This window comes from Vespula vulgaris, chromosome 2, assembly GCF_905475345.1.
Source record: "Vespula vulgaris chromosome 2, iyVesVulg1.1, whole genome shotgun sequence".
Taxonomy (NCBI): Eukaryota; Metazoa; Arthropoda; class Insecta; order Hymenoptera; family Vespidae; genus Vespula; species Vespula vulgaris.
The window spans coordinates 5,215,817-5,243,297 of record NC_066587.1 but is presented as its reverse complement, the minus strand read 5'-3'; the positions used below and the strand labels follow the sequence as shown (position 1 = coordinate 5,243,297).

Here is a 27,481-nt window from a genome sequence, read left to right as displayed (position 1 = left end):
CTACCCTATGGATTTCAGAGAGCGCGAATTCGATGACGCGCACGTTCATCCATTGCACTATTGCATTCGTCTCTTGTATAACTTCCTTTTTTTTCTCTCTGTTTTCCTTTTGTTTTCAGTAAAAAGCACGCGCACTGCTGCTTCTCGTTATAATGAACGAATGAAAAATATCGTGTACATTTTGTAAAAATCTCATGCAATTCTTCGTTCCTGTCTCTTTTGTTTTCACTTTTAATTAATACTTCCACTTAATGCAATTAATATTTCAAATGAAACAGATACACACACACGCAAACACACACACACGTGAGAAATTAGTATAAAATCGAGTGTTCGTTGGAGAACATAAATTTCGAGAAAATAGGATCCCCCTTTTTTTTTAAAGTCTGGATCGTTGATCAAGAAACAAAAAAGAAAAGAGAGAGAAAAATAGAGAGACTTCCTGTGGTACCAACAAGGATGACTTACGATCTTGTCTTCCTTGTGATTTACTCCCTTCTATTATTCTAAAAAGGATAGTGTTCTTTCAAAGGTATAATGTGGTCTACGTTGATGGTGGTCTAACGGATTTTCGTATAAATTCGGACTCATATATGTAATCTCTCCAGTGGAAATGTAGTCCGGACGATGCTCCAGTGTGCTCGTTCGATGGACGTCACGTTATGGTTTAAATTTCCGAAAGTTGATTGACCTCGGCGAGCGTTGCATAAGAGTTGATAAGAGTTTTCTATCTTCATGGAATTCAATTTATCTTGCATTTCTCTGTTCCGTTTGGTCGATGCATTCGTAGAAGGCTTCAAAATCTGAATGAATATTTTTAAATCAAATATTTTAACGTATACGAGTTGATGGAATATCGATTACAAACGCGTGCGAAACAGCGCGCATCCATTATGCCCTCGTTAATGATATATCGTTTCACTTATGTTTTATCGACATGTTAGAAGTACTGGATATTGCCAGAGAAAATTATTTTCTCTATTTATTTATTTTATTATACGAAAATGGGATTATAACGTTAGTAACGTTTTAACGACGATTATATATATATATATCCAGGGAGAGAAAATATATTCCATTTCTTTGGAAAACATTATGTCCAGTCGTGCATCTCTTACGAGGAACGGAAGGAGAAACATTTCAATTTCTCATCCTTTTACATTTCTTGGCCATTGGACGAGGCATCCAAGCGGGTCAGGCAAGCAGCCAAAATCCGTAATTCTTCTTTCCCTTTTTTGGACTACTTTACAAAACTACTTCGCCGAAATTATACGAGAGAAAAAAGTCTTTCTCTGTTTTTGTATGGAAAGAACAAAAGAGAATGAAAAAGAAATAGCTATATTTTTTGAGAAGACAGTCGACCTTATACGAAGTAAGAATTCAAATAAAGATTATTTATCTCGAATAACGTTGGATTACTTTGACGTGCTTCGGGGCAAAGATGAAAGAAAATTTCAAAAAAAAAAAAAAAAAATAAAGAAAGAAAAAAAAAAAGAAAAAAGTTAAAATGAAAGAGAACACTGTGATATATGTAGAACGAGACTCACTCACAGAGTACGCTCCTTCGACTCTTTTGAACTTAATCGGTCGTGGGATACGTAAAAGTACGATAAGATTAGATAATTCGATGATACAGGTTTATCCACACCCAGATCGATACTTGGAGCATTTTATAGCGCGATATGAAGTATAATCTCGTAGCTCCATATATGTATATATGAAATGGGGAGAGCTCTGCCGTTTGTTTTTGATAGGCATGAATTTTATAACGATAAAAATTGCTCGAAGAGGAGAATCATTACACACACACACATATATATATTTATACATACGTTCAGTTCACGAAGCATTAATTGAACCATTACGTTCGTAGAACTTATTGAATTTTTTTCCCTTGGTTCTTTTTTCTCCTTGAGCGCACATGTGTGTATGTATATTATGTATATATACACACAGTTGTACACGCTCGTGGAAAACTCGAATACGAGGAAAAGGAACGTCATCGTCGAGCTCTATGACCCTACTCCATATAGGTACGCAGTAAACTGGTTTTCTCGACGATCCTCGATGTTTTCAAAGTACAACCAGAAAGGGAAGCGGACGGAGGAGAAAGAATGACGGAAGAAGAGATGATGGTAAGAGAGAAAAAGAGGCAAAGAGAATGAGAGAGAGAGAGAGAGAGAGAGAGAGAGAGAAAGAACTCGGTAGAAACACTCTGTGCGCGAAACACGTCGTTTGAAGTCCTCGTCTCGCAAAGTGCAGTTAGAAGCGGACTTTCCAGATCGACGAGGAGCCACTGAACACTACCTTAAAGTAAACCTGCTCGTATATGCTCGGAAGAAAAAGATATAATAGAAACGTTTTTCTTTTCTTTTTCTTTTTTAACATAACATTGATCCGATCAGGCAGAGTTTCTATTTTTCTCGTAGATAGATATTACGATCTATTGGTGATTATTATTATTGTAATTATCATTATTACTATTACGAAAACAATCGATTCTCGAAAAGACAGTGATAAATAGAAACACGTATATCATCGGTTTTAATCAATATTTCGTCTACAATGAAATATTATTTTCTACGTTTATCTATGATTTAATACGGACGATAATAGCTTTTTAAATGTTTTACGTATTTCTAAACGTCTGACATTTGAATAGGACTGTGTAAGCAATAATATGTTCACTGTAACAAGCCTTAATTACGAACATTTATCTTAAGCATAAATCATGCTCGCGCAAAATGTTCTCTGTAAACGATCTTTTTTACGGATCGTGGGAGGGGCTTTTTGTTTGTAGAAAGTCTCAAGCCTCGGACCTTTTGTTTTGCATATTTGTGTATGACGTAGCGTTTATTTTTTTTTCGTGTCTCAATCGATAAGCAAGATTTGTTGATAAACGGAAGTTAAACAAAAAAAAAAAAACACGATAATGCAAAATCGTTAACAAAACAATCGTTTGTAAATTTGAAAGTTTTGACGAAAGAACGTTTAATGATACAAAACCGCGAAGATTTATAATCTCTTGGAGATTTTTTCTTTCTCTTGTAAATTTACCTACCAATCTCTTAGAAGCCATTTAAAAAACGCAAGGCGACCCTATGAAGATGGCAGATGCTACGATTCGATAGGACAAGTAACTAAATAAACGAACCGTTTACACATGAGTTCCTTGGATTTTTACTTTCACTTTCAACATGCTTTAACTTACAGGGGTTTGAACCCTCCATTTTAGGGATGCGCGATTCTTCGATAAGGTAAAATATTTGAAGGGAAGTCAAATCGAGTTTGAGGAAAATTTAATATCAGTTGGAGACGATTTCGATTACACGAACGCGCGTGTGTACATATACATATGTATATGTATATATAGACTTTATCTCTATTTAACTTTTGATCGAAATTAATTCTTAATTGTATTAGTTTTTCTTATTAGTTCTTGCGATAGCTTTTAAGGATTAATAGAAACTCGGAGAGAATATCAATGAAAATTTTCTCGCCTACGTACTCTTGACGAGAATAAAACAAAAGATCCTTCTAACGTTTCTTGCCTACAAAGACGTCTGTCTAACGAATATTTCGGTATTTGACCTGCGACCCATGGCTGTCATGTGGTTAAAGTCGTGGGATGCTCGAGAAGGAACTTCTCTTCGTGTAATATCAAAGTTTGCTGTTAGAACGAGCTTAGCTTTAATAGATACATCGACTTATCGTAGGAAAGATATTTAGGTCACGTGTAATACACTTTAATTGATTAAACAAGTAACGAGAAAGATTGAAACTTTCTTATGTGAAATTCTCATTGTAAAATATCAATGAAGTTTTTATCCAATCAATAAAAAAAAGGAAATAAACAACAAAGAAAAAGATAATAAACATCTTCGTTCGATAAATTTTCTTCGTATTTTTTTGGCTTTACATGTTATGTTGTAATCATATATATATATATCGAAGTAACATCGAGATAATATTGGTGAGAATATTTATGTATATGAAATACATCAGAAGAGAAAATGGAAACGACGGGTTGGATTTAACCCCTCGTATGCGTTCGTCAAACCCCGACGATTTTTGTTGACTCAGGGGTTGGTCTGGTCTGGCAGAAATGCTCGACCGATGGCGGAGGAAACAGAGAACATGAAATGACGATGCTATCGATTTTGCTGCTGACGGATTAGTCCGAGTGTTCTCTTTCTTTTTTGTTTTGTCTTCTGTCTTCTCCTTCTCAAACACGAGCATCCATTTCTTTTGAATCTTTGAACCGTCGTTAGGCAACACTTGTTCACAAGCGAAAGCTTCATCCAACGCGTACATCTCGAGACTTTTCAGACGAAATCAGACGTGGAATAAAGAATAAAAAAAAAAAAGAAAAAGAAAAAGAAGAAGAAGACGAAGAAGAAGAAAAAAGAATAGAGCAAAGTTACGTCGCTTCGAGCGAAACAGCGTTTATCGATTATCGCCTTTTAAGTACGTTCTCCTGAAAAATAAAAAGTTCAACGGTAATGTACTTACAGGTAATTCATCGCCGTAATGTTATCTCCTTTCCTCGTGGAAATCGTTTCATCGAATTTCTCTCTACTACATTATATCGTTTTAATTGAAAATTTATAGAGCTAGATGTTACCATATTTACATTTTACAAATTAAGCTCGGAAAAGCATCAAAAGCATACACTCCGTCCCATTCCCACGACTAATTAGCTTCTCGATGAAGAAACATCGTGTCGGCAAGTTTATGAATGAACCGGTCGGTTATCCCTTATGTTTACACACGACGATTATACCAAGGTCCTACTCTAAACATAATGGAAGAGATGCGGGAGAGTTTCTCTTGCGGTGGCGAGTCTTTGAAATCGGAGACGTCCGAACGATAGAAATGCGCTAGCTCAACTTAACGATGACCGAACGTGTCTTTTTCAAATGCGAGCAGGTTCCACTAGCTTTGTCGAGTTTGAAAAGGAAACTTTGTGACAAATCGTCACTCGTTTCTGCCTTACACAGATCCTCTCGATTTGTTGGGCGGACCGTCTATCGATTAAATTTCGATAAGATAAATAATATGTAGACAAAAATACAAGGGAAACTTTTTTAAAGAGGTCCGTGTATTCGAGTTAGTTTTATGGTAATTCTCTGTCTTTCTAACATAAATTTATTTCTTTTTTTTTTACGAGCTCGGATCTCACAAGTGATACTTCACTTTTCCTCTTTAAACACAAGGACCAGAAACAGCGATCGTTCTCTTCGTCAAGTGAAACCGCTCTGTGCTTAGGATTCGAGATACCCCGAGAACTAGAAGCTTTACTTTTCTTTTTCATTTTTCTTTACTACGTGTAGCATGGACAATCGCATATCGTTCCTGTAAACTGTAAGTAATGTACGGAATATTCACCATAAACGTAATAGATTTACATTTATGGAAATCCACACATCTAATGTACTACTACATTAACATAATATGTAAATTTAATAGATCTACATAACGTTATACGAATGGTTATCCGGTAAATTCTTGGTAGTCCGCCGAGTTAACTTCGTCCATCGTCAACGAAATATTTAATTCTTAACACGAGCTGATTCTTATCACTTTAGAAGTAAGATATCGTATGTATGTATGATATCTCTTCTATCGAAAAAGTATATGTTCTTTGAATGTTTTATTCTCTTGGCACGAGTATGTATGCACGTACATGTTTGATCGTTCAGTCGCAAGAAAGATCGGCTCTACTTCTGCCTGTCAGCTGTCAGTTGTAGAAGTATAGCGATTGCATTCATAAGAATCGTGATAAGGGTTCTTAGGTTACTCGCTACAATATGGGGTTGCTACGCCATGAAGTGTCAATATGAGATCCTTCCATCGGCTTTTTATCTTCTTGCATACCTTCGTACTCGGCGCCATTTCTTATACGATTTCATGTCTCGTCTTCTTCTTAGTTCGATATAGCAAAACGATACTACGTCACAGTATGAACTTGCATAGGAATTACGAATGAAACAAATGTTAAATCGCTGAGTCGGAACATTAACATTGTTATTTTCATTGTTTAAAATGTTAATGACCCTTTTAAAAATGAAGTATCATAGTTAAGTTGGTCTGAATGCGTCGGATGGTAACGATAATAAAGTATAATTTTTACCTTCGAAATAGCTACTCCATACATATATACACACACACATACACACACATATATATATATGCTGTGGGTCGAACGTTATTAGCATGTATTGTGAGTAGGGCCTAACCGCGCATTATGCCATTCGTGCAGGATTCATATACATTTTAATGAGTCGCATAATGTTTATCCAGACGAATGTTTGGTCCCGTTAATACGAGTGCCCAACCAGCCGACCCTGTTTGTGAGAAGCAGAACGAATAAAAGCAAACGTTAACGTACGGAATATGCATTGACTCTCTCATTTCCGAATGCACTATTTACAATGACTATGATGTCTCGTCGAAAGGTGATCGTGCTTTCGTTATCCCTCCTTAACATATTAATTTTATTTCATATACATACAATTATATTTTAAAATAATTCGAACAGAATCAGAAAGGAGGAACAAAATTCTTTGAGAAATTCACTAGAAGTCTCTTGACCTTGGTCCCTTCATATGTTACCACTTTACCTTCCTTCCTTTCTTCCTTCCTTTCCCTTGTTCTTTTCTACCATCTTTCTTCTCTTTTCTTTCTGCCGAAGTCAACGATTCTTCTCATGCCATGCAGAATCCATGACGGTCCACCGAAGAAAATAGCCACGTTGCTTTCAGGACAATGAATGTAATACGAGACGATCGTAGGTGGTCCACGAATGGGTCCTAAGAAATCCTAAGGCGATTTCTTAGGTTTTCAATGAATCGCTGACTTCCCAGTAAAAAAAAAAAAAAAGAAGAAAAATAAATTACAAACGCAACGTTACACGCAACGTCGTAGGTCCGATCTTTTTCAATGTCGTCTTCTTTCTTTCTTCTCGTTTGTTTGTTATTTTTTTTTTCTTCTTGTTTTTATACGTATTGACTTATTTTTTTTTTGTTCTCCTCGAGAAAGAAGACCATAAAATAATCGTTGTAATTGAGAGTCATCATACCAGACGTGTAGACGTGTAGACGTGTATATTCAACTCCGCAGAGATGAATGAGAGTTTGCTATGAAGGGTGTAGGTTGAGCGTCACTCTTGGGACGTAACATTTGGTTTGCACGTGACACCAAGCAAAAACTCTACACTTTTGTTGAATTTCCTTCATTCAGGGTGAACACGTATATCCGTTGGTACGCTAAACGTGCCAGTGCCTTCTCTGTAATTTTGTCTCATCAATATTCCTTGCAGAGTATTACTTTGAATAACTAACCGATACTTGCGTAGAAAACACGTGCTACTCGTTTCAGACAAAAGTCCACCGTGTCTATCGTGAGGTAGGACGAAAATGAAACTTTTCGAGGGGGAGAAAGCTTGGTCACTGTCAAAACAGTAATTACTCGTTAAAACGAGATAACTGAGAGAGTTAAGTTTGCCTTTTCAATTTCAATGATGAAAATTCAAATGGACCGTCCCACGTTGAATTTCGTATCCTCGAATGGCTCAATTAACACGGAGGATGAGGAATTAATTTCGTTTAATTTAATTCTCGGTCGTCCTGAAAAATCTGCAACTTCTTTGACATTTTATTCACTTTGATTAGCACATTGAAATTTATATCTCTCGGGCTCGGAAACTTAATTGCGAGAGTCGCCAACGTAAAGGAAAAATTTTTAACTCGTTCGAGAATAACGTTACAAGTTGATATGTCCATGCGAAAGAAGCTCGCTTATTGAGAGCTGGTTTTAAAGTCTTATTGCTCGTAAAAAGCTTTCCTTATAGCTGGCTGCCTGATTTTTCCTCTTTTCTTTATTGCGAATGCGTCGAAGCGACGTGGTCGATAACACCAACGTGTTCGTTTATGCTCGTTTCATGAGAACGGGTGGGAAGCTTCGGGAAAACGGCCAATGGTGTAGGATGACGACGATGACGACGACGACCACGACACGATGACGACGACGATGACGACGACGACGACGACGACGACGATGACGACGACGACGACGACGACGACGACGACGACGATGTCGCTCGATGCAGACCTTGCAAATTGAATCGAGCACAGAAACTGGTCTCGTAAACTGGAGCCGACGTTTCAGCGACCGGATGCTCTTAATGATCGGCAATTTCAGTGCGCGCGTTGGGCGCTTGAGAGAAAGAGAGAGAGAGAGAGAGGAAGAGAGAGAGAGAGAGAGAGAGAGAGAGAGAGAGCTTAATACGAGTAAGTAAAGTATTCCTCTCCTCGTAGACATCTTCGAACCACCTATGTAAGTGTCTCACGCAACTAGTTGCCGTTGACCCTTGTTAATTCATATTCTCTCACCATATTGCTACTACTTTTTTATCGTTTCGATATAACTACATATTGTTTCAGTATATCAATTGTAATATGTCTTTTTCTAAATGACAAGTCAGAAATTTATAATTAGTATATTTTATTTTCATAAGAAAAATTGTCATCGATTCTTTCACGTTATTACGTTGAAAGGAAGAACGTGACAATGTCTTCGGAGACCAATTCTCCGTATATTCATTACTGCAAAGGACGTCGAGCATCCGCTTAAACGATCGGGCGAGAAAACGAAGAGAAGGACGATGGGAATAGATGGGAAGAGGCAGGAGAGAGAAAGAGAGAGAGAGAGAGAACGAAAGAAATAAAGTGAGATACGCATACAAATACAAATGCGTGAATGTACACCGTTAGCTATATACGTTCGGAAGGATATCGCAGCTCTTAAATATTTCATTCGAGTAAACTGGGAGAGATGCAGCTATAAGGGTGGATAGGAGAATGGGAGGGAAGAAGAGTAGTACGTTCTCTCGGTTTCTCCGCACCCTCGTTTAAAAAGTGAGCACGAAAAGGGACACTTGAAGCATGGAGAGGACCTCGGCCTTTTATTACACAGGCTGCGGATAGGGGACAAGGGGGTGGGTGAAACGAAAGGACCCCTGATTATCCATTCGTCCTGAAAGCCTTCACGTTTTCACCGACCCCTTTCTCTTCGGAGCAAGCAACGAGAAGCAGAAGCAACAGCAAGAGCAGAAGCAACGACGGCAACAGGCCAAAGGATTCTCCCTGGACACCGACAGGATGCACATTCGAGCCACACCTATGCATCTTTATGGGGTATCATCGGTCGCCAAACAAATTAGTGAATGCAAGCTCTCTAATCACGTCCGACGTTACTACGTGGCGGTACTGTTAATTTATGACGCGACGTTTACAACGCCATGCGTTGACTCGCGATAAGTTCTCAGGAGATTCCAAGGTAAAAACGAGATGCTCTTGCCTTTTGCTAAAGCGACTGTGAAGTTGACAGTCAGTTTCTCGTATTACTAATAAAAACGATGATAAATGCTTTCGAAAGTTATGCGATCGACCGATAAAGATTTTTATGATGAATAATAGAGAAAGAGGTAGAGAAAAGTTCTTTTCAGAGAGGTTCTGTAAAGGAGAAGTTTATCGTTATTTCAACGAGATTTATTATCGAATAGATGCTTTGAAAAATTTATATCGATAAACGTCGAAGCTTTCAATCAGTCCGAGTTATTTGCCATTGAGAAATCTATGGAGAGACGAGATAAGCAAACTACAGATGCTTCCTGAAGTCTATAAACCGCAGTTAGAAACGTAATGCTCTGATTTAAGCGTGTACACTAGATCTACACTGTCTTGCGGTCCACTTTCACCGACTTCGTCGTTCGCGATAGCCAACAATTTCACCTTCGGAAATTCAAGTGGATTAATTCGAGAAGATCGATGAGTAAAAGAGATTAAAAGTACTAAAGAAAAAAAAAGCTTAAGATTATTATTATTATTATTATTATTATTTTTTTTTTTTTATTATACAAATATATATCACGCTGTATTTTGTAGGAATGCACAGTGTTAGGTAGTAATCTGAGAGTTTGCCGAGCAAGCAGCCTGCTGCGACTACGTGGATTCCAAGTATGAAGTGAGATATAAGCCTCAGATTTCTGCGTAAATATACCGAGTATGCATCTTATCTCGCGAGAGAAACGATATAACAAAGTGTGAAGATGCTGATGGTGCCAGGACCAACTCAGGTTCACGAGCAAAGAAAACAACTATGATAGATATATATGTGTCACATGCAAATTATATATTTACATGCGATCTTTAAACGAGCGATTTAAAGCGAGTCCAGTCGCCAGGATTGATATTTGCCGAGCGATCGGCCAATCAAGCAATTTGTTCCTTCTCTCTATTGGGCCCCGTTGATTTCATTGTATTCATCAAATCATCGCGTGACCGATTTGTTCGTTCCTGTGGCTCGTGATCTTCTCGTTAGATGCCGCTAGGCATTTTATTGTAGAAGAAGTAGCAGGTGTTTGCGATTTATCAAATGCAACATAGATAACGATATGTTTTTTTATTAGATAGTTGTAGATAGGTACACATTTATAATTCATCAGGCTCGGTCTCGATGTAATTGGTGAGATAACGAAGGATCGCGGAATATAATTCAAGGGGATTCTCAGACACACGTTGGGAGTTTCTAGTTGAGAACAGGGAATGAAACTCGAGATTATATAGTAGCAAAGGGCTGTCTGATATCTTCTTGAGAGTTTCGACGGATCGAAATGGACCGAGGCCACGGAAATTTGCATAATTCAATTCCTGTCGACGGAAACTCGAATTGACGATCTTATCGGGCACTCTCGACTCCCTCTATCTCTCTCTCTTTCTCTCTCTCTCTCTCTTCTCTCTCTTTCTCATACGTACATACATACGCCCGAGAAGCAGCGATTAAAATTCTCGCGAGAACGGAGCACTATCGGTCAGCGAACGTACGAAGCTGCTCTCCTTGGTAAGTCATTTTTACGAACCGTCCTTGTACTCCGGTAGCTGGAAGAAACAGAATCTATAAAAGAGATATTACTAAGAACGAATGAGAGACTCGACTAATTTAATATTCTAGTAAAGGGAAGTGTGTCACGATCCGTTAGCTATATCGGGAACGTGGTCGTTATGATATATACCATTTTCACGAGAGCCATTTTATGAGAGAATATACCGTAGAAGAAAACGCAAAAAAAAAAAGGACGAATGTAAGATATCGCGATAAAGCTAATTTTTTCGTAATACCCATAAGCAATACCAATTACTGCGGCCGCGAAAATGAGCTCTATATGCAATCTCGTCGGGCGAGCAATTTGGCTGGAACTTTTGAGAAATCTTGGCACGTAATACTCGCAAGTTTCTGAATGATGCCCACGCACGAGGCGTAAGTCGTTCGGTCGTTTTCACGAACACGTACATGAGCGCACACAAGCTCGTTCATTGACATCGAGACGAAGCGTGGGCGGGCTTTGTATCTCGTGCCGCATAATCGTCGCGTACGTTGCACGCACAGCACGAGCGCGCATTTCCCTCCTCGATTGGACACCTCCATTATCTCGTTCCACCTTTCCTTCGAAAAGAAATGCGCTCGTTACGGAAGGGTGCGCGTTATTAAAGACCCCCATAGTGTTTTAATATCACAGTGGGAAACCCCCGAAATGGTTTCATTTAATCGAGACAACCCGTGACGATCGAATGGAATATTGAAGAAATATTGCATTCGATCGATAAGAAAATACTTCTTTAATCATACTCATTATACACAAATTATACTATTCCCAATTCAGGAAAAAGTTTCCCAACTCAATCTTAATAGCCAGTCTGTTTCCATTCGTACGGACTTTCAACATTCACGTTTATTACCGACAGAACTCCAGCGATCGTTTGAGAATGCGGTTTTTATCGGTTCGTATATACAGTGTATCTTACTTACTCGCAATAAAATTTTAGCGATAGAGATAAACGCTTACGTAGGGGCATATTAGTGATATCTAGAAGAGTTCGTTTAGTTCTATTTTAAACGTCGAAACGAAATATTCTTATCCAGGCCGAACATTTTCGTTATCACGTTACGTTCGAACGTGTATCCCACGTACCATTACACCATTTTCACGCATAACGATCTGACTCAACAGTAATTTTCGAAACATGTACTTACTTACTTCCTCTTGTCTACGCAGTAGTAGACAAAGGAAGAACGGTCTACTCGTTCTACTGTGTAAGTTGGAAAAATCGGAGTACGAACAAGTCTTCGCGCCCTTGAGCTTCATTCACGCGCGATTAGTTAAATCCTGTTACTCGCTTCGACGATGTGTTAACCCCTAACATTACGGACGAATAACATCGCTCTCTATGGTCATGAGAGTACATGTTAGCTTATAAGCCTGCTTGTAATTGGATTATGGACGGTGGTAGTACACTCCATTGCAAAAGTACAAGAATTGTGAAAAGAAAAGAACAAAAAGAAACAGAAAAATTAAATAAGTAAATAAATCATAGCAATAGGATTGAAAATTCATTCAAAAAGATCGATTAGGTCGAACTGATTAGATCGGCCGATAAAAAGAAAAGAATTTTTCTTAATGAATATCTCTCCTTGAGAGATACTCGTGAGATAAGTTAACCGGGATGATCTCTAATCAGTGTCTCGTTCTCCCTCGTAAATTCTTCTTGAACGAGGCTGTAATTAGGGTTGTGTTAATCGTGGAAAGGCCAAGCTTAGGACGACCATGAGAAAGGAAATGGAGACGGCGACACGGAGGACGAAGAAGACGACGATGGTGCTGAAGGGTGCTTCGCAACGGTACTTTGCTCAACGAAAGGGCGCGTGTTGCAAAGCGATTCTAACCCTTCGCGTAACACGCTTCGTCGAACTTGTATCGATATGAGCATACTCGTGTCTCCGCATGTAGAATGCGGTGTTTCGTAGAATGCGACTTTCGAATCTTCCTAAGCCCACTTTGCTTCGAGAACGATCATGAGTTTCCTCTCTTTTCTCTCGGCCGTACAATGTCGGATTGGCGTCGTTCCAACTTTAATACCGGGAGCTGAACTTTTGGCATTACATGTTTGTACTCCCACGCGCTCCGTTACTATCGCGGTAAACCGTCCTCCTTTCAAAGCTAAATTATTTAAAACGTAAACCTCGCAAGCTGGTTCTCGTTAAGCTTTTATAACTTTCCTCGACTTTCAATCTCATTTAAAAGGACTCCTTTAAACAAAAAGACGCTATAGGAATTTCGAATTAAAATTTAAATGACAAAGTTATGATTATAGATACTTTTGATAAAGCACGAAAATCATATTGTTAAAGCTTATAGAAAAATCGTACGTGCGTGATAAGAAATAATAAACTCGAAGACCAATCGAAAATCTTCATTGAAATTAGTTCTGTGCTGTAATAATAAGATCCTTTTTTGTAGATTTAACGAAGCTAAACGTGCATAAGCGAAACGGTATGAATGCGGAACGGCTTTCGATATTGAGTTTAAAGCCCGAACGAGTTTTGCTGCCGACTGGCACTAATGTACGATCATTGTACTCGAACCGAAGCCAAAAGACTGCCACGTGTGCACCCTTCGTCAAACGCGACGCTTCGAAAACTGACTCACGAAGTTTACACCCTGTAGTCTGGGAGGTTTTAAAAGAAGGAGGAGAGAATAGTTTGCATACGTAATAAAGCAAGATGGCAAAGGGTGGTCTCGAGCCACGTAGAAAAATATTACTTCGGTAGTACGCACGATGCGTAATCCGTGCTTATCGTTCGAATCTTTCTTCCCTTTGTAACGTACAATGATTTCATTTACATACAGGATGTCCCATTCTAATCGGTCTTATTTAAATAACACTTTATATTTTTATTCGAGATATAAAAAATAAAAATGAATTAGTCTCAAATATTTTTTTTTTTTAGATATTATTAATAATTTAATTATAGGTCACGCGATCCGATTAAAAAAGAACATCCTGTATAACATTGTTTCCAGATCGATCGCGATATAGAAATAAGTAAAATACGACTACATGTCCCCCGATCTAGGATATTCGAAAAGTATTTGTTATCGAATGCTGGATTAGCAACGGGTTTACTTTGGCTCCGCCTTTCGGAACTATTATTACAACATTATTCTTCATTCGGTCGAGGGTTTATCGACGTGGCGCGCGCGCTCGTGTGCCTATAAGATATGAAGTTAATATCATAAAGTAGAAGGTAGAAACCACAGGATGTGTATACCTACATCTATATACGTAGTAACGTCATAGAAAAGAGGACGGTGGTCCCTTGTCAAAATATTAGCTTAGGAACGACCCACGCAATGATTTAAGATATGTGTTCCACACAGGTATCTTTCCGCTTTGGTCAGGACACCTTTCGCTTCGAGGATATTACATCGATCTCGTGTACGTATGCAAGCACAATGATATAAGTGTTCGTTTTAAGCGTAGCAGGAATGTAGATCGATATATTTTCTCCTCATCGTAAAGGAATTCGGTAGGCGGTCCGACGTGGGTATTAAATTCCATCGGGATTAGAATTTTCTATGAGTTCGATGTTTCGCTCGATCGTTGCCTTTGAACATCATTAATTAAGACGTAAATGAATCATTTTAATAATAAGATCGTAATTCGATAAAAGATATTGTAATAACGAAACAAAATGAAATTTCGTCGTTTTTATTATTCGCAATAATTCTACATTAAATTTGGTAGAAAATTCGTCCTCTCTGGTGTCATCTCTCACGAGTTGGTATCAACGTACCTTGCGTACAATGCGTCCATTGTCAAGAGAATATGTGGGTGAACGCGTAAGCCCCGCAAATACTTGCGTACTTGTACCAACGTGGATGATGCACCTGTGCAAATATTTTTGTGCGACAATGCATCAGCAACGCTGATGTCGCCATTTGATGCGAGAGTCGCAACATCGGCAGAAACGGAATCACGAGTCTTCCCTTCTATCTCTTCGTGATCGCACTATATCTACATATATGTATATAGCTGTGTACATACATATATACATACGTATCTACATACACGAGACGTATGAATGAGAAAACGGCAAAGGGGTGAACGGGTATAGTTCCAAACGATTTACACGCGTCCTGTTGTTATCCAAAACAAGGGAGTAACTTCCCCGACGTTCCCATTAAACATCATCGGTTCCGAAATCAAATTATTTTCCGTGTATTGTACGTCTCATATTTTCTCCGCTAACGAATCGATTCGTTATACCTACGTAGATATTATTTATCGCGCACCATTTAATCAATAGTATATCGTCAAAAAAGACAATCTTTTTTGCTTTTGTCCGTTTCGATTTAAATCGTATGAGATAAGTTACTCCGAAATCCACTCCTACCACCACACTCGATGCGAGTAAAAGCTCCGACAGAATCGATTCGAACGAGTTCGAATCGGATATGAACTCGACGTGTAAAGACGACGAAGAATGTGGTTCTTCGCCGTAAAAGGATATGCATCTGGTATGAACGTCAAACCTGTCACGTCGGTGGTACATACATGCATGCACTTACGACCTTTCCAATACAACAGGTATTATATCGTTCTCTATACGCTTTTGTTATTTTCTCGGTAGATAGGTGCGTCCACTTCTCGAAATAATCCGAAATGATCGTAGTTGTACAATGCAGTTATCGTATTCCACAGTTTGTTCTCTCTGGCATCGTGCGGGATGCAACGATGCGAAGGCGCGCGGAACTCGTAATTGGAGAACGCGTACGATAAATGCGAAACGCGTGACCCGCATAACACGCGTAGTTTCATTTCCCGTTTGCGGATGAAGCGACGATTATAAATTGAAATGGTCCGTTAGCTAGGAAGTTGCGAATTTCTATCCGATCGAGAAAAGATCCGTATCGATCGATCGATCCCTCCTTCTATTTCTCTCTATCATGATTTCAAGCGAAAGTTTCTCTATTAGGAATTTCAAACTATAAGAATTCTCCATCGTAGAAAAGAATTATTTAATTATTAGAAATTGATTCTTACGTCTTTATAATAAATAGTTCAGATGATAATCGACGTTATACCCTAACGAGAATATATCAAATATATCCTCGATCGATTCGTTGAAATATCGTCCAACGAGTATTTCGATCGCGCAGTTCAAAGAAATTTTCGAATAGCTCGAAAAGTGCTCACGTTCTTTGTTGAAGAGAATAATTGTGTTTGACGGGAAGCAATGGAATTAATTTGACGGAAACAGCGAAACGAGCGAAGCGTACCAGGGAATAAAGAGGAAAGGGCGATGGCGCCGTATTTTCTTACCGGAATTCGTCAAAGTCACGAATGACATCAGTGTTCCAACAAGCACGGAAAGAGGAGAGGTAACGGGTGAAATCGTCGTTGTTGTCGTCGTTGCCGCCGCCGCCGCGTGTCGAGGCACTTCAATTGAACTCACTTGAGAGTTAAAGCGCGCGAGCCGGCTTCCTCGTAAACTGCATCGTCCATCTTTCGTAGCACTTCGGGCGCGATTCTTAAGTGATCGTTACGCGAGAGACGCGAGTTCGGTGCGAACGAGCAAACGAGCGTATCTCGAAATAGAAAGCAGAAGGAGCTCTCGAGGACTCGAGGAGGGCTATGAGAGGCGGGGCAAGTTAGGATTTTATGGATTTAAATTGGCCAAAGGGCGAGACGCCGTATCCAATTGGCGTGAATGTTCGACCATCGTAAACTTTTGAAAAATCATTTTGGTCATAGGTATCTATAGATATGCACCATTGTCAGGATAAAACGATACTTTGGAAATATTGTCGATAACGATAATTATTATTTACAAAATCCTTTTTATATTCTTGTCAAATGAAATAAATAAACTTTAGCTTTTGATATTTATAGAGAGAAAACGAATATACATCGACGATATCATCGTTTATCATTTCGTTATGTACGAAAGGTCTAACGAGTCGTGAAACTAATTAGCATCGTTTTCTTTCCGTTGCAGCAAAAATGTGTGAAAGCACGTGCGTTGTACGACAACATAGCCGAAGCACCAGACGAGTTGGCTTTTCGAAAAGGTGATGTTCTGACCGTATTGGAGCAGAACACGGCGGGTCTCGAAGGCTGGTGGCTGTGTGTTCTGCGAGGAAGACAGGTAACGGATAAAACTTTCCTCTTTACCTTCTAATTTTCTCATATACCTACGCTTTATTAGTTTGTATTCTTCCGATGGATGTTAGGTTTAAAGAAGAAAAAGAGTATTCTTCAAAGGAAGAATGATCTCTCTGTCTTCCTTATATTCTGTTCCCTTTCTTTCTTTCTCTTCCTCTTACTAATCATCGCCATTGATACGTTTCGTCATAAATCATCGGTCCACTCGCTGTACAATTAGCAGTATGGCTTTTCAACGAGAGTCCTTAAATTACTGCAATCTTTCACGCCGTTATATTCCACGGTGTGTCGTTGAAACGATCGTTACCGCGTTGTACTTCTGACATCTTTCAACGCGTCAAGCGCGTTTACGTAACACCGAAGCTTCCGCGTTTTTCGCATTAGCCGACTCTGTACGTTCTATTGGAGTTTAATGGACGTCTTGCGTTCATACTTATATACATATGCGCGTCTAATTGTAAGTATCCGTCATAGATATTTCATATGCTTCTATAGAGACATTACTTGAAGTTTCTTCATGCGAGATTGAGACACACGGGTAGGTATACCGACGATGGTATATCTTTGTTCAAGATCTAAAGTCGATAGAAGGAATATATCGTATGTAGCCCTCTGTACACACACACACACACACACACACACACATAAGCCATTGTGCTCATCTTCTTTTACGTTCGACATCTGTTCGTGACATTTCTACGGTGTAGCACGACCTAGGGTAACCTCGTTACAAGAGCTTATCATCCAGGGCACGGACTTTCCTGAAACGAGCTGGCATCTGTCAAAATGTTCCTCCTATCGTGTTCTTCATCTATAACCTGCGACCATGTACATATATACGTACATACATCGTAGTTTCGATGCCTTCGTAATTGGAAGTGTCGATAGGTAAGGAAGGGTCCTAGTAAGGGTGGCGAAGAAAAGAGAGACGCATCAAGCTTATACGAGAAAATTGCTTGCCTTCTTGTTACGCCTGGGAGCAGCTGTTACTCTGGAAAATTTTAATAGATCTACCCTCCTCTCGCGTTTTTGCCTCCTCCTTTCTTCCTCGCCCTCGAGCTATCTCGCTATTTTCGATGATCTCGCTACCATTTTCCCCACATCCTCTATCGTGATTTCATCTTGAAGATTGTGGTAAACGAGTTATGCGAAGACGATGGTAGTAGTTAATTTAGAAATACTATAACATCAGGAATTTCATCGAATTTCCTTCGATATATATCGTCGAAACGAAAGGTATCCGATTGATTTCGTTAAATTGTCGTGTCAAATTAATGATTATTCAAACGATTTTCAACGGCGGATTATTAGAAGACGTATAATTACAATTTCTATTTATTTCTCTCTGTTTTCAACGTTGAACGTGTTCGAGCTCGTGCAACGATTTCGTTAAATATAATTACTTTTCAAGCTCCAGTTCCTGTCGATAGCAGTATTTCCAATTTTCGATATTACAAGTCTGAAAAATACTCGTTGTTAGCATGAAATCGATTCGTTCCGTAAAGACGCCAGATGCATCGGATATATACACAAGGTGTCTCAGAATTTCTATTCTTACCCACTGTAATTCAATATTTTTGCTATCGTTTAATATTCATCGCTTTAATACTCGTTTCTTCTCTATGAGAAGTCTTTGAAACCAAGCAGGTTCTTTCTTTTATACACGTCCGTCAGGCACTAGAGCAAACAAGTGAGTTGAACGAGTCTTCAAGTTATCTCGGCTCGAGAAACAAAGCGGCGTACCAAATTTATAGTTCGTTCTTCTTCTATACTTCTTCTCCTTCTTCTTTTTTCTTTTTTACATCCTTTTCTTACTACAAGTTTAGATAGTAAAAATAGATAGAAAAGTAAATTTCCTACATTGCAGCCAATTTCGAAAACTGACCTGACTTTATTTTCAATTCGAATTCAACAATTGCGTGTATCAAAAGGGCTTATAAATTAGATAGAAAGGACTACCGTAAGTCCTAGTTACATAGATCCCTTTGTGTCCTTTGGAACGTAGATACAAACCAATACATACATACATACGTATGGTCCTTGTGTCCCTTTGGAACAACGACAAGAATTGGCTTGGAAAGACGACACTGCACGGCGAGAAGGGTCCTCCGTTTATTTTCGGTTCGATTTCGTAGAATTAGGAGAGTTTCGTGAATACACGAACGTCTAATTGGGGTGCGTTTCGTTTCTCGAAGTTCCTCACCAGCTATTAGAAGTCGAAGGAGGGCTTTCGACGGACCGAGCGCGTTTCAGGAATATTCCAGTGCGCTTTGAAGTGGTTCGAGCTCGTGACTTGTTGTCGAAATACCAACGTATCTTAAACCGAGATTACCTTTTGCACTAAAACCGTTCTATCTCTAATAACTCTACATGTTGAACTAATAAAATAATTGAACGATCAAAAACGATTGAAAAGAATTATATTTATCTTGACAATGCGTTATTATATTTCTTTCTATAGGGAATCTGTCCAGGAAATCGATTAAGAATTCTGGCTGGACAATATGATACTGGAGGTTGTTTGATCGGTAGCAGAGCTGATTTGAATATTTCTGAAGACGGTCTACAGAGGCACGGAAAACGTCGCAGCTGGCACGTACAACCAAATAGGGTAAGTTTTTTTTTTCTTTTATATATATATATATATATATATATATATATATATATATATATAAGACTTTGATAATAATTCTTACGATCTTTTTTACGATCGTTAATCAAATTTCAAGGGAGAATCCTCGCAGCAGGATGTGGAGTCACGTTCCGATTAAAAGTAAACACTTTTGAAAGAGCGTCGTGAATTTTAAAGAGAGATCATCGCTGATGTCATAAATTTAATTACGATACCTTTCCACGTATATTTTGATATCACCGTGAAATTTTATTCTTTGAAACGCGACATGATAGAAGAGGCACTCTCACGAAACGAACTATCATCGTACAAAATCGTGCGTTTAAATGAAACCACAACGAAACGAAAGCACGCGCTCTAGCAATGGCGACAGCTGGGCTTCTCGTATTAATTCATTTTCTATTTGAAGAGGCTCGATTTGACAATGGCGGCCATGGGTTACGTCTATTGTTCTTGTCGCGTAGAAAGTCCCTTTCGATTTTCTATTCTCCCCTCAGCCTACCTAAGCACATCGACGAAAGGGGAGCTGTCAAAATCAGCTGACTAGCAATTGGTCGATCCGTCTCACTCTCACTCTCTCCCTCTCTCTCGCTCTCTCTCTCTCTCTCTCTCTCTCTCTCTCTCTCTCTCTCTCTCTCTCTCTCTCTCTCTCTCCCTATCTCTATCTCTCTTTCTCTCTCTCTTTCTCTTTCCCTTGTTCAAATCATACGCAATACATATACCGTCTGCCTTTGGCATCGTTCGACATCTGCCATGGACATCAGTTTCTAACGAAAGCGAACTCCATCGAGCGATCGATTATCGTTCCACCCCCGTTTCTCCCATCATAGAGTAAATTACACTCGAAATAATTAGCTTGGTAAACTCGCAAAGCGTACGTTAATTGCCATCCATGATGATTAAAGATTATCGGAAGTCGAGTGGTAAATTGGACGTCATACCTTATATACCGACATCCGTTCGCGATAAAATTAAACAAAGCGAGAAGATGTTCTTCGAATTTTTCGTTTTCGGTCAAATTTCCGGTTGAACGAAAATTTCGCAAAGTCCGTTATTCTAAGATCTCTACTTATATATATCCACTTATTTATATATATAACGCAACAAATTCTTTGTTATAAATTCGTAATTTATCGAACGAATTTCGAAGGAACTTTGAAAGCGGAGAAAGTCAATTAAGAACGACCGGTCGAGATTAAGAAAGGCGAGTCGAATTCATTAAAGAACGTCTCGTGTATTTATCGTCTTACAACGACGAAAGAAACGAAATTCGGATCGTCCTTGCAACATGTCGAACTCTTCGACGCAGGTTGAAATAAATCGACAACGGCTCGAATTACGCAACGACCGTAATTCGCCATGCGAAGGAAGAAACGATCTCTTCGAGAAAGCTCTGTCTCTTTCTCTCTCTCTCTCTCTCTCTCTCTCTCTCTCTATCTCTTGGTGCAGATTGTAACTCGCCTTTCCTTTCTTCTTTTTCTTCCTGTTAGGTAGTCGCGCGAGCCGGTGCGTATTTTGGTACGAATGGGAGGAGGAACGAGAAGGAGGAGGTAAAAGGAAGCTTCTCGGTTTCTTGCACTCGGCATTTTCTCGAGCTCTTCTTGTTTCAACGACGAGTCCGTCCTGTTTTTTGCTCGAGTCTTCGCGACCGCGTACGTTTCGTCTCTCCTCTCGTTGATGACGGGAATACGATGGGTGGACGAAGAGAAAACACGAGTTGTGAGAGTCCACGTTCTTCCTTTTCTTCGACGAAAGGTCAACGTTACGGCGAACCAATTCCATCTGAATCTTTTTCAAAGTCGCTACGTCATGACGACGACGACGACGACGAACGTATACGCAGGTGCCATGGAACGAATCGAAACAAACGGTAACAGATGTTTAAATGAGAGAAACGCGAAACATACGTTTCCGTGCGTAACGTATCTCTTTACGTAATGAGTGAGCTACATTAGCAATACACGCACGCACGCATACAAATATATATATATATATACAATACATATATACATACGTATACATAGCGATTGAACCGTTATCGTCACAAAAACAGAATTTTTAGACGCAGGTTAAAGTCTGTCGAATATTTTTCTCGTCGATTCTTTTTCTTACGCACATACAGCGAGAAAGAGAGAGAGAAAGAAAGAGAGAGAGAGAAAGAGCATGTATCACGAAACGATTTACGAGAAGTCGATTCCACAGGATACCCTAGAAGGAGTCCTCCTTGTCCTGTTCCACGTACAAAGATCACCGGTGCCCTTATATGTCGCGAGTCCAGACAATGTCCACCTCTTCGTTGCTCCTTTCTCTTTCTCTCTCTTTCTATGTGTGCATATATGCATATGCGTACGTGTGTGAGTGTGTGTCTTTCTGTATTTACCTCTCTCTCTGCTCTCTCTCTCTCTCTCTCTCTCTCTCTCTCTCTCTCTCTCTCTCTCTTTTTCTCATCACACATACAAACCTACGTCGGTCGGTCTTCTTTTCTCTTTTTCCGCGCGAGAACGCTGCGTCGGAGCGGGATCAGAGCGGAGAAACACCCGCACACGTTCCAGTCGTACGTGGCGCACAAAGTGGGGTCCCTGGAGTCATCTCGATGGAATGTGCGGGGCGGTTCAACTCAAAGAAGGGCGGGCGTGTTTCATCGCTTGTGCATATCCACGTTTTCCTCTTCTCTCTCTCTCTCTCTCTCTTTCTCTTTCTCTCTCTCCATTACTTTCTCTTCGTCATTGTCTCTAGCTTCTGCGAATCTTCATCTGCTCTGACCGACGACGTATTAAATTAGAGACGAATGCAACACGAAAAGTTAGAATTTTCTTGGAAATTCGTCGGAAGTAACGTCATCTCTGCGAATTTCTTCGTCTACCAAAGAAATAGAAATAATCGTATTCCTTAATGACGTCATCATCGTGAAAATGGAATATCATAGAGAAGAGTATAAGGTCGTTAGCGTGCAAAAGAGTCACCCTGTAGAAGATAAGAGAAGAGACGGAGCAAGAAAAAGAAAACAGGAGCATTCTCGACGTAGGCGAAAGTAGCTTCGTGCTTCGACGATGTTAAATAGAATAACCAGATCGTACTGCAGCAGTCGCTTCCCTCGGTCAGTAACGAGCAGTAACGTAAGCTGATTTTCTACCTTGGACGCGCGGTAGCGATACGTTATGTGCTATATATAGGTACGTTGTCAAATGGCGCGAGACCACTTGAAACGTCGATAACCTGGAAAAAAAAGGACAAACTTGTCCCGATATTGGGGTATATCTACACGTCGTTGCATAAATTAACGGTACTCTCGCTTTTCCGGACTTTGAGTAACGTTCGGTGAAACATTCGTATGACTTATGATTTAAAAACGTCGAGTTTTAGCTAATTAAATTGAAAGGAATTAATAATATTAAAGCTGAAACGCGAGACGATTAAACGCGTTACACGGTATTATTATCTTTAGGATCGATAAACGTGTTTTCGATGAAAATTTTACGCTTTGCAGCGTCCATGTTCGATAATGTTTCACTGTACGAAGGGAGAGAGGAAATATCACATCGAGATGCGTCTCTCGATGGTTGGGAAACGAGAAAAGAGGTGCCCACCATCCGGTCTAGGCTTAACCGAGGGGAATATCCGCGATTAATTCGAGAGGAACGCGCGTTGCGTTCCAACATGACAGGGGGACGTCGACGGTAGATATCGCGAAGTACGACACTGGCTGACAGCATGAAATCGCAAAAATCTTCTCCAACGTGACCGATATCCTCCGGTGTCGCGAGATAAATGTGTGGTGTCTATGTAAGTATACATCTACATGTAGATGGATGCGTGCGCGTGCTCGCGCGTTCAACGAGCTCAGCCCGGGGCGAAGGATTCTTAAAACCGTCACTGTCGGCGGCAGGCGAACTGCCACTCCACCGGCTGAAAATGGCATGGAAAAAGGAAGAACGTGTCATGGCGTAGCAAGACGAAGCATGGAGTCGAGGCCAGAAGAGACGAGAAGAAAAGAGAAGAGAAACGAAAAAGAGAAATAGAGAGAGAGAGAGAGAGAGAGAGAGAGAGAGAGAGAGAGAGAGAAAGATTCGAACGAGACGCCGGCCAGCCGAGTCTCTGGGCGTGGGCCGAGTAGTCTCTTTAACGGCACGGTATCAATGAACTGCGAAACTCGTTCGCGTGGGATTATCTACGCGCGTCAAGAGTAGTAGTAGTAGTAGTAGTAGTAGTAGTAATAGTAGTAGTAATAGCGAATCAATCCTTGGAATCGTCCATCGAATGGATCGATGAGATAAATCGTTTACCTCGGTGTGAACGCGAGGGATCGATAGAAGCTCGAATATCTAGATGGATGATAAAAGAAAAAGGAAGAGCAAAAGAGCCATCGATTATTAGCGACGGCTCTTCGGGAACTTTATTTCTCTAATATACCACCTATTGCCTACTCTCTAAATTACTTATCGAGACAACTCTCAATTCCCTCGCCGAATTACTTTTTCCGCGGCAATGATCAAAGTGTCGAGAGGCTGAAGTTTATTTCGCGTCGCGAAAACTTGCCAAAGATAAGACATTTTCGTCGAGAGGAAACATAGTACTTCCTTCCTCTTTCTATTTGTTTCGAAGCTATCTCATATATACGAAACAGCGTCAATGCTATTTAATTTATTTATCGATTTCGAGGATCGACAAGTTTTATATTCTTATATATTTTCGAACGAAAAAACATAAACGATAAAAGCGATGGTTATGTTGGTAAGGTGCGAATGCGTAAAGAAGTACAAATTCGACGATTCGTCCTGGTACATTGTAACCAACAATCCTTTCAGTTGGCGTTGCTCTCCCGAGGAAAGAAAAATCCTTATCGTTGCCTGAGACAAGCCGAAGGTCCTGCCTGCGTAGGAGGTGGAGTACCTCCTTTCGCGTTTCCATGGAAACCGTCTCTCTCTCTCTCTCTTTCTCTCTATCTATCTCCTCTCTTTCTCCCTTTCCCTTTCCCTTCCATCCTCTCCCTCTCTTTCTCTCTCTATCTCGCGCGCATCCGTGGGGTAATACGCCTTTCACAGTTAGCGTCGCGACGCTGGTATCGACCGACGCGCTACCCCCACCTCTTCACCAACCAACCATCCCCTTTTCTCTCTCTCTCTCTCTCTCTCTCTCTTTCTTTATTTTACTCCACCTCTTCTCCCTGGTTGTACTACGTACTCACTCGTTATTATAGTACTACCTACTACTATTCGATTCATACGAACAAGGAATAGTAGAATCGCGTGCGACTTTAATTCAGAAAACAGAGAGTAGCTATTGTACTTTCGCTCTTATTTCTTCTCTCCGGCTTTCTATATCTTTTTATTCCTCGTTTTGTCAATGGTCAGCCGTTTCTGCCCCATTGGCTAAAACGTTGTAATTTTGGGATAGCTCACGAGTTAATTACTAGGTAGCACGGTATAGGAGATAATAACGATATCCGTTGATGAAGGTATGGGTGGATTGGATGGAAGGGTAAGAGAGAGAAAGAGAGAGGGAGAGAAGGATGAGGAGGAGAGGAAGAGTAAAATACTTGGAGTTCGAAGGGCAAGAACACAGCTCTTAACCATTAATTTATCGAACGATAATAATTTAAAGGAAAATTATACAGATCTAATATCGTCCGATGGCTAATCGATCGAAACGAGCGATAAAGTCGAAGTACTTAGCAGAAAGTGTAACTTCGTTCTCTTCCATTAAAACGTATCTTGTCTATTGGATTCATAACCGCTCATACATTTATGTATCACTATGTAAATTCAACTTAACAGAGAGACTCGACCTTCTCGCGAATGACGTCTGGATTGTCACGAAAGAAACAGAGATTATCTTCGGCGAGAGAGAAAGGAAAGAGTTTGTGATTGAATCGATGGTATTAATTAGCGTGCGCGCATCGAATTCGCACGTAACGCGTTAGAAATTGGCCGTGTCACGATAATAGAGAATTGTAGTGCAATATATCTTGCATTAGAAGTGCGAATGGCTTAAATGTCGAGGTTGTCGACTTTTGTGAGCGTCACAAGGGAGTCACCGATCTACGGCTCGATCCACCCTGATAAATGATCAGCAACGCCCAAGAGACACACACGGTCCTACCCCAACGAGAGTTTACTATTCGTGTGCATTCGAGTAGGCCTCGTATATCTTATAGGTTTCTATACATACATACGTAGCTATACGTGAATGTACGTTACGTATGTAAACATATACATACGCACATATATATGTATATATATATATATCCACACGTGGCTTACATAGCCGCACACATAGCTCGTCGATCACAAACTCGATCTTTGCTTTCTCCTTCCAGGCCGATATCGTGACTCAGAACTCGACTCGATCTGATTATGGCCGAGTTTACATCCTGGATCACGAATAAACGGATCACGCAGACTCTTTGGGGATTCGCTTCGTAGGGGGTGCGTGCGAACAATGTCGAAATCTAACTCTAACTGTGTTCCTTTAAATGAGATTATCTGATTACCGTTACATTCAGACACGAAAGTACGACGGTCGATGTAGCAATCGAATTCCTGATCCTTCTCAGAATAGGAAGCTTAATGTCTTTGTTAGTGCTACCAATGTTTTCACGTAAGATATCATCTTAAAATGTTGCTAATCTTTTAGGAATTAAAATGAATTCGTTCTTAAGAAAGACCGTACGATATCACGGAAGAAACTAAGTAAAATAGTTTCATTGGAATTTCGGATATGAAACGTCGGATAGAATGCAAAAGTGGATAAAAAGAACATCGACGGAAAATCGTTTAGCTAAAGGCAACATCGTTCACCGCAGGCTCTCAATCGTGGTTTATCGAGGACCGAATCGACAAGCGCGATTCGAGGAAAAGGGGTGTGGCAGCACGTTATTCAGAGGGTGGACTCTACCGCCTACCACTGATAAGGCTTGACCTAGATTCTTGCTTGAATCCTCGACGCTCGCCTGAATCCTCTATTCCCCGATAGCAGGATACTCGCTTTCCAATGGCCAACTTCTTCATTCCCTCTTTTGAATTTCCAAGAGATACAAAGTTTTTCCATTGCAGTCTACGAGAACTTTATTATTAGATGCATTGATATAAGCGCTCACTTTTTATTCGCATTTTACTTTTAATATCTTAAAAGCTTCAAATGAAGTTTTGTTATGCTGATTGTACATTTACATACAAATGCAACTATGTGTATATATATATATATATATATATATATATATATATATATTATATACACACGAAATACTGAGACTACGTAGAAACATCAAAAATTGTAAGCATCTTCCACAGGTAGAGTAACTAGCGTGGTTTGTGAAGCGAGGGAGAAAGAAGGAAGAACAAAAGTGTAGCACGCTTAAGCATAACGCAAGGGTTGAAGAGGCTCTATTATTGTAAAGCAGCGGACGATGAGCCAGAGATTGCGCTCTCGAGGGATTTACTCTCTCTTTCTCGTTGTGTCTCCCTTCTTTCTCCACCCTTTCTCTCGTTCAGTCCGTTGCAAATACCCCTATTCTCTCATCCCTATTGCTCCTCTTCGTCTTTCTCTTCCTTTTTCCTTCTTACGCTTGTTCTGTCGACAAAATTGTATTTTCTTCGCGAGCCTGCGGTCTACCGAACCAAATGAATGCATTTGCGTAGATAGAAAATATGTATGTGTATTGTTAACTTCGATATTTATGTAATACATTTAATACGTACCTACATACATATGTATGTATTAAACGATTGTAAAAAGGGAAAGGACCGAAGGTCCAACCTTTCTTTTTGCATAGAACTCAATTAAC

The 27,481-nt window shown here is 39.9% G+C and overlaps 1 protein-coding gene across 1 annotated transcript in view; it reads left to right on the top strand.

The window, feature by feature from the left end:
• The window catches only part of LOC127072761 (breast cancer anti-estrogen resistance protein 1), a 45,286-nt gene that overhangs the window by 12,142 nt on the left and 5,663 nt on the right, over window positions 1-27,481 (top strand). Inside the window, exons 2-3 of the mRNA XM_051013453.1 lie at window positions 16,900-17,049; window positions 19,528-19,677. Coding sequence (XP_050869410.1) covers window positions 16,900-17,049; window positions 19,528-19,677 — 300 coding nt within the window. The remainder of the gene's footprint in view (window positions 1-16,899; window positions 17,050-19,527; window positions 19,678-27,481) is intronic.